This window comes from Cajanus cajan, chromosome 6 (assembly GCF_000230855.2).
Source record: "Cajanus cajan strain Asha chromosome 6, NIPB_CcT2T_4, whole genome shotgun sequence".
Taxonomy (NCBI): domain Eukaryota; kingdom Viridiplantae; phylum Streptophyta; class Magnoliopsida; order Fabales; family Fabaceae; genus Cajanus; species Cajanus cajan.
This window is the reverse complement of record NC_138522.1, coordinates 18,578,686-18,586,949: the sequence shown is the minus strand read 5'-3', so window position 1 is coordinate 18,586,949 and position 8,264 is coordinate 18,578,686. Positions and strand designations below refer to the sequence as shown.

General features: G+C 34.7%; 1 protein-coding gene across 2 annotated transcripts; it reads right to left on the bottom strand.

Moving 5' to 3' along the window:
• Nucleotides 1–629: 629 nt before the first annotated feature.
• PRMT10 (protein arginine methyltransferase 10) lies at nt 630–7,896 on the bottom strand. 2 transcript variants are annotated; one of them, XM_020372916.3, is made up of 8 exons: nt 7,619–7,896; nt 6,878–7,070; nt 6,379–6,484; nt 5,359–5,548; nt 2,914–3,099; nt 2,750–2,833; nt 1,847–2,062; nt 630–972 (listed from the first exon to the last, which is right to left on the bottom strand). In XM_020372916.3, exons 1-7 carry the CDS (start codon nt 7,802–7,804, stop codon nt 1,886–1,888), a joined length of 1,122 nt encoding a protein of 373 aa, XP_020228505.2. In that variant the 5' UTR covers nt 7,805–7,896; the 3' UTR covers nt 630–972; nt 1,847–1,885. The 2 variants fall into 2 exon arrangements, with proteins under 2 accessions (XP_020228505.2, XP_020228504.2); XM_020372915.3 differs by having other exon boundaries at nt 630–1,024; nt 7,619–7,895.
• Nucleotides 7,897–8,264: the final 368 nt, after the last annotated feature.

The following is an 8,264-nucleotide window of genomic DNA, read 5'->3' as shown; positions in this document are numbered from 1 at the left end:
CTTTAAACAAAGGATATATTATTTTTTAGTTTACACTTTTCTTAAAACATATATAGCATGTAATAATTGCAACTCTCTTATTTGTCAAGTCTGATTCGTCATTTGTCCACTCTCCTTAACTAACAACTATTCTCTGAATAAAATCATGGTTAAGCAATACATGTACTAAACTAAATTCATTCTTATTTTTTATATTTCTAATTAAATAAAATGCATAAATACATTATAAAAGGAAGAATGATTTATAAATCATTATATTATAAAATTTCATCACAAACCAAACTAAGCTCAAATTTGTTCAATTTTGACATTATAACGACTAAAAATAACTCAGATTTTCTTAATTTATTTTGGCAGGTTATTCATGAAATGAGGTTATATACTCGACTAAGAACCAAGCAATCACTCGAAATACTATGTTTATAAGACTAACATCTCTTAACAAATGTTTTCTCATAAACAACCTGAAAATCAAACTCGACCATGTACTTAAAACATAGTTATGTCATGTTAACACCATGTCAGCGATTATTTTCTTAAAACATACTTTTAAGAATTCATTAGAACATATTTCTGATAAAACTTACTATAGAGATGATGACTTTGAGCACTAATATCAAAAGCGTTAATGGCCATAACAAGGAAATCTCTATATCCATTAGATCGCACCAACTCTATTGTCTCATCCTATATAAAAAATACCAAAATAAAAAAAATATATTGTGGAATGGAGAGCCAAAAGAAAAAGCACCAGGAATCCCACAAATAACCAAATACACACTTAAGCAAAACATTATAAAATAAAGGGGCCAGAGGCTTGCCCTGAAACTACTCAGGTAAAGATAACCAGCACAAGCGTTATCCAACCATCACTGAAAAATGCTAAATGTCCTTGTGAGTCACAGGCATTACCATATATAATTGGAAGAACCGTAATTGTTGTAAGTGGTCGCAACTGCTTTTTTCCTCTTACTACATAATGATGTCCAAAAACAACCAAGGCATTAACCATACAATTCCACATCTGGTCATGATCAAGAGAAAAATGGTAACAATTGAAAAACTATAATGAAACTAAAAGCAATTGATTGTTTCACAAAATTAAGCTAAACCAACTGCATCATTAAATGTATCCTTTTAGAGAAAAATAATCTAAAATGCATCATTAAATATGGCTATTTAATTATTATTTGATGCTTTTTATAACAAATCAATTAAGGTATCAATTGAAAACTATTTTTATTAATAATAAATAATGTTGAAAAAACAAAATCCAACTTGACATATGTAAATGATTTATAACATTTGGAGAAAAAAAAATGCGACCATTTTTTCAATTGATAAATATAATCAAAATATCTTTCTAGTGAAGCCGAGGTCTTCAATTGATTCCCAAATTGAAATGGAAGACTTGATTCATAAGTTTTATAGTTAGGGTCCTTAGTTATCTTCAGTAATAACACTGATTTCCTTCCAAATATTAAAGATTTGTTTAGATAAATTTCTCCATAAACACAAATAAGAAAAGAAAATAAGGAAAAATGAAAAAAAAAATTCTCCAAAAGCTATAAAATTAACATATACATAAGCTAATTCGTATAAACTCTCATATTAGCTTCTCTAAAATGTTTTGTTAGCTTATGTATAAGCTAAAGCTTATTTCATTTTTTTTTTCTCATACAAGTGTTTATAAAAGAATTTGTACAAATACACCTAAAAAGTTGTTGCGGTTAAAGGAAACTATTGAAGTACATTCCACCAAAAAGGATAGGATCAACCTAGACAATTGGTATATGATGTAATTATATAATATCATCATTCAAGTATAAAGGGCAATAGAATCTACCTTGTATCTTGCAGTCCCCAGAATATAGAATCCAAATTGTCACTCAATGAAGTACTTGCTTTTGAAAGGTGCAAGCAACTTGCCAGAATGCTGATGAATCTCACACCCAAGTTCAACCTCCATCAAACGATGATTTTCCTTTGAGCGACTCATTAGAAAAGAAACCTTTATATCATCACCTTCACTCAGATGCATAGGAGGATGCAAGAGAAAAACCTGTCCAATGATTAAATATACAATGAAACTAGCATTATCCTACTGCTTGATAAAAGTCAGGCTAGGTTATGACATAAATGCTACTTAGAGAGAATGGCCCTATCCATCACAAAGTATGAAAGTTAAGCCTTTGCCTGTCTCCCTTCCTATAAAATATTTAACTTGTATTTTAACAAAAGAACAAGCTTTTTAAGGATGTATTTGAAGCAAATTAAACTACACAAGCAGAGCAGCACATTACAAGAAGTAATGAGTCATAACTCATAACAACTTTTTGATCTATTTTCTACTTGGGAGATTCATGCATAGTACAATTAGTTCTAGAGAGACAGAATGAGAAGAAAGGATGGAAGAGGAGGGTTGAGGAAGAAAAGAGTAAGAATAAAACTGCTGAGAAGAGGAAGAAAGCATCAGGTATTTAAAAAATTTGTTATGTGCATTGTCTTTTTTTTTATCCTGTCCTAAAACAAATTTTGAAGTCAAAATGGAACTAGTGTGTTGTGCTTTCCAGCTCTTATAATGTTTTAGCAAATCAAGAACACCCTGAGGAAGTTAAAATAAGGAATCATCTATTGCTTCAATAATGTTCAATTCTTCCCAAAAGTAATGAACCTGTATTGGAGAAAATTATAGTGACAAATTATTTCATGGACATATCAACCACCCAGCAGTTGTTGCAGCACAAACCTGTTGGCCCCAATGAGTACCATAATCTACACTGGGAGCTGTAGTTAACTCAATCATGTTTTCAGCTAGATCCTCACTTCTTCCCTGGTGAGTAAAAATGGGGAGCGTTAGGATTTATGATATTTGATAGATACAATGCTATTAAAAATGTCAGAGTAACTTACCCGAAAATGTACATCAAACCACCCTCCGAATCCACACAACTTTGTGTTTTCCATGGTTATTGACAAAGAAAAATTTGATCTAACTTTCTCTATGTCTGTCTGTGTGGCAGTTAAACAATCAATTTCCTTTATTATAGCAGCAGTTCCAATGACTTGATTTGGATGAAGGTTGTTCCACAATGATGTCTAAAGAAATCACAAAAGGCACAAATTAGTCTCATGTGCAATACAAAATTCAATGTTATTAAATAATTTATCTTTCAATATTATATCTTGGCATCTTTTAATGCCATAATAAAAGGAACAGTTCAAGTTTATCTTTCTTAATGCCCATATATTTCAATTTTATACAACTGTTTAAGGTGAAACAACAACCAAGTTTGTCAAACAGAAAGATGTAGATCCAACATAGGATCTAACAAGGGAAGTAGACACAAACATGGGATTGTGATAAGAAACTGAGACCTATGGATCTCAACCGACAGCCCAACATGGAGTAGCCTATTAAGGTGCACACCTGAAGGCCCAAACACCCAGGGCCTCAATCTCACCTTAGGCAACAAGTGGAATGTGAGGGAAAAGTTAGTAACAGGAGAGGGATGATTGTAGAATCAATATAGGGGCATAAAGGAATATTAGGGGGTGTGAGGATTTTCCTTTTGATTGAAATTGAAGCTCAAAGAGTTGCTCTAGCTTGGGGGCCAGCCCTTTCTTCTTGTATTGTTTCTTCTCTTTACTAAATGCCACAACATATTGCCACAATGGCCCCACAACCGCCATTAAACAACATTGATCGTTCATTGCTGCACTCGACACAATTTCACACTGACACTCACCCACATTGTTGCTGTTTTCGGGATATTTTGGGCCCAGACGCATGGCCCAAGGTAACTACCAAATCCCCATTTACTGGTATATAAGGCATAACATGCTTTCAAGTACACATTTAAGCCTTATTACTCACCCTACTCGCTCAAGGCCACTTTTCACTTTGTTTATAACAAAGCCTCAATTGTTTTAAAGGTCAAGCAATGACAACTTGTTTGCCAAACTCATATAATCACCACTTGTGGTGCACGTTTTCATCGCGCTTTAGGATCTAGATGGATGGATGTGCCTAGGGACTAGATTGCCAAATTCAACCACTGCCGCTCACAACGTAGATTTTCATCACCTCTGGGGGCCAAGATGACAATGTTCATCCACCATCACTCACAATGAAAGTTCTCATCGCACATGTGGACTGACATGGCTAGATTCATTTACATGAGCTAGTGGTGCAGATTTAACCTAGCCCAAGGATGTGATGGCAAGATTTGCCTTCACAAATGGTGCATGGTTAAATCCCTAAAATTGAGATGACAAACCTAACATTGTTCCCCATTCATCAACCTATCTTGCACTTCGATATACCTTCCTAGCTAAGCCTCATGCCTTGAGCATATGTCATCACTTTGCACTAGGGATTTTAGTTTGTATGGGACCAACAAGTGATATATTGTTCAGCACAGTTGAAAATGTTGAGCCTCTTCAGCTCGACCTTGCACCTTGAGCATTTTTATTTCAGCTTTGCACCTTGAGAACTCTTTAGGTCAGCCACACACCCCAAGTAGAATTGAATAGCCACAAAATTAATAGTATTAATCACTAAACCAGGTCAAGGAGTTATTAGACCCAAAGGAAAATGTCCAAAGCATTGTGCTCCTCAAAAGAAAATTTATGTGTCCAAGATTACATCCAATAAGTAATAATCATAACTTATTATTCCCTTACCACTCAGTCCCCCCTCCTCCCAAATCCCTTTTTCTATCCTAGAGTCTACACCATGCATAACTAACTCCCAAGTTCACATAACCACTAAACCTTGTTACCCACTTCTTGCTTTCTCACAAACATTCGAAATCTTTGGCCTCTGGCTCCAAATCCAGCATCTAGTCTTGTCGCGGACCTATAGCCCTATCACTGATACACAATTCCACACTGTTGCAGTTGCAGCAGACAAGGTGCCAGCAATTTCACTGGAGCAAGTGCTTCTGAATCAAAGAAGGCTTATTCTCAAACCATGAAAAGGCCTGAAGAGGAATTCTTAAATTCAATTTAAGCTTGGGTGGGTAAAGTAATTTTTTGATCAAGAACTTTCTACAAGTGCCCCCACCCGCCTCCTTTTACGCTCCAGCATATTCCCAGCAAAAATGAGTTCCTACTTCAAATTATTATCATTGAATCTAGTAAAAAACAGAATTGTGTTTGTACAAGCCATCACACAATTTCAACAATTATGATAATATTATCAAATTTAATTTCCACAACAAATTCAATAACTTTAAACAGATATAGAGACCAACTTCATTATAAAAACTGATAGACTTCCATCATGATTAAAAAACTAGTTCACTTAAAACATACCATTACACTTAATGTTCACCAAAGTAGTATACAACTTGCCTGTAGATAGTATTTCCTCTGCTCCTCTGCAAAAGGCTTCGTTAAAGTGCTCATATCAACACCATAGTAGGCTTTTGTTTCATCAACGAAGTTGTGCCAATCATCCATAGTCGACTCATAATCACCAAATTTGTGATCTCCTATCCCAGTCTTGATAGGTGCCATCCACATGCGTGCATGACTAGGATACCTGCCAAAATAGAAGTCTCTTAAATCACCAATTGATAAATAACACCTAAAGAAACCATAGAAATACTCATAATACGGACTAAGGATTTTCATAACAATCATAACCAAATACCTCCAGAAGGCCATAAGGCCCATAACCAAATCATTTATAGATGGAAGTTATCACCATTGGTAATGTGATTGAAAAAAGAGCATGGTAAGCCCAACATGCCAAGACAATGAACCAACCGAGAACAGATACAAGTATAGGAGCAGATCAAAATCTCCAATGCATTCCTTATTCCTTTGTCTCAAGCTATAGAATAGTTTTATATTTAACTCATTATGTCAGGTTTGGCACCATATCCATTGACTAATAACTATCGATTTTGAAGCTAGCCCAAATCTGTTGAAAACTATAGAATATGCTACACAGAACACAACATTGTGCCTTGTGTGTTGCTCTTTGTTTTAAACATGAGAGGAAAAAAAAACGAGATTAAGCATAATGTTTTCTTTCTGTGGTGAGTAGCTAAACTTAAAAAATTAACTGCTGCTAGTTAAAATTTGCATATACAATATTATACAGAAATAAAATCAAATATCTATTTATAAAAAATATTCTAGTAAATCTCAACAAAATCCCAGAAAATGAAGGAATTGTTGCTATATGAAGAATGAACTACACAATATCGATTTTAACATAAGCTATAACCACAAATGGAAGTATAGGCAAGTAGAATGGTGCATATCAAGAAGCCACAAAACATCAAATCATGTGAATGCATCAAAATACTAAAACAAATATTTTTCTCTGCTTTCTAGCATAAAAATAGTTGCAACAATACATACATCACTCCTGTTGGTTTGAGCCAGTGGTCACGAGCATGTATAACTGAATCAAACATAGATTCACGCAGAAGAAAATAACCCATCCACTCTGAGATGATCACGTCAACTGCAAGTTATACAAAAACATTTTAGGCAAGCAATCACAATGATATTAAACAAAGCATAATTAAGAATTAAGATAGATGTGGAAAATCAACAAATTTCAAATTACTTCAAACACAAAACAATGTACTTGTTTAGTGTAAGAAAACAATGTGTTTCCATTTCCTACACTTAACAATAATTACAAAAGTAGTCACCTTGTTTTCACTTTACTTATTGTTTTCAAAAATCTGTATAGGAAACACAAAAACACCAAAACCGTTGTTCTCTTCCCCAACAAATCCTTGAAAAACAAGATGCGGCATAAAAAGGCCAAAATGTCATTTTTGTAATCATCAATGGAAACAAAAAAAACCAGTTCTATCAAACAAACTAAACAGATCCCAATAGTTCTAACCTTTCTCTGGCAATGTAACATCCTCCATCGATCCCTCAATGACCTCAACTACGTCCTGAAGATTATTCGCTTTGACGAGTGCCCGTGCGTGTTCCGACATCTTGGTCGCTTCCACTGCATACACCTTCCTCGCACCTGCTTGTGCTGACCATATAGCAAGAATGCCACTTCCAGTACCCACATCCAACACAGTCTTCTCCCAAATCAACTCACCAAGTCAGCTCAAAATCACTCCGACACATTAAAGTCCATTTGGATACAAGCTAGAAGCACTTTAGAGAGCTTCTCTACTGAAAATAAAAAGCATTTTCCAGTAGAAAATCTCTCAAAATCGCTTCTAAACTTGTATCCAAACAGGTTCTTAGATACAAGTTTAGAAGATCTCTGACACATTAGAGTCTCATTACGCTTTCGAAAGTTTCTCTACTACAAATAAAAATCTTTTTCTAAGTAGAATACCTTTCAAAAGAGATTCTAAACTTGTATCCAAACAAATTCTTAGATACAAGTTTAGAAGATCTTTCACGAGTTTCTCTACCGAAAAAAGCTCTCAAAAACTCTCCTAATCTTATATTCAAACACACAACTAAACACAAGTAACAACCCAAACAAACACACTCAAGTTACTATAACACAATAGCGAAGATTATCCCTAACCCATTTCACTGGCTTTATTTGACGCATTTGTTGTTTAAAAGAAATTGCAAAATGAAAGTAGAATTTGTAGAGAAGTAACTATACCTTGCCCGCGAAGTGGCGCTTGTTCTCGAAAATGGCGTTGAAGTAAGCGTCCATGCGAACGCGATCGGAGAGCATCTCCTTCTGGTGGTAGAGGAAAGCATAGGTGCAGAAGTATTGGGCGTAGTCAACGTCTTTGGGGACAGCGGCGCTTCGACCACCACCGACAGTGTTCGCAGAGGTTCCCATGTTCGACTCACGCTTCCTCGCTCTCTGCCCTGTTTGATTTTTAGGGCAGAGATACTTTGGCGGCACTGCGCACCTGTTCCCTCTCTACGGTTAGTTACTTTATACTTTATACTACCTGTTTTTTCGCCTTTCCCCTTCCAAAATAATAACAAATTAATTTTATTTTAACGTTAAATTAATATTTTACTATAAAATTATTATTAGGAAGAGATAGCATTTCTCTTTTAATTGGTGTTTTATTTTCTAATTTTAATAAGACTTTAACGAAGCATTCGAAGTGGCTTAAGTTATTATGACTTTACTTACGACTTCCTTTCACCGGCTGACCCGCATGTATAAGTTTATTGATTAGGGACGGTTTAGATTAACCATTTAATTAACATGTTGTTTAATAAGTTTTTATGTACAAAGAACTTCTATTATAAGTATTTTAAATTTAATAATTATTGTATTTGGGTAT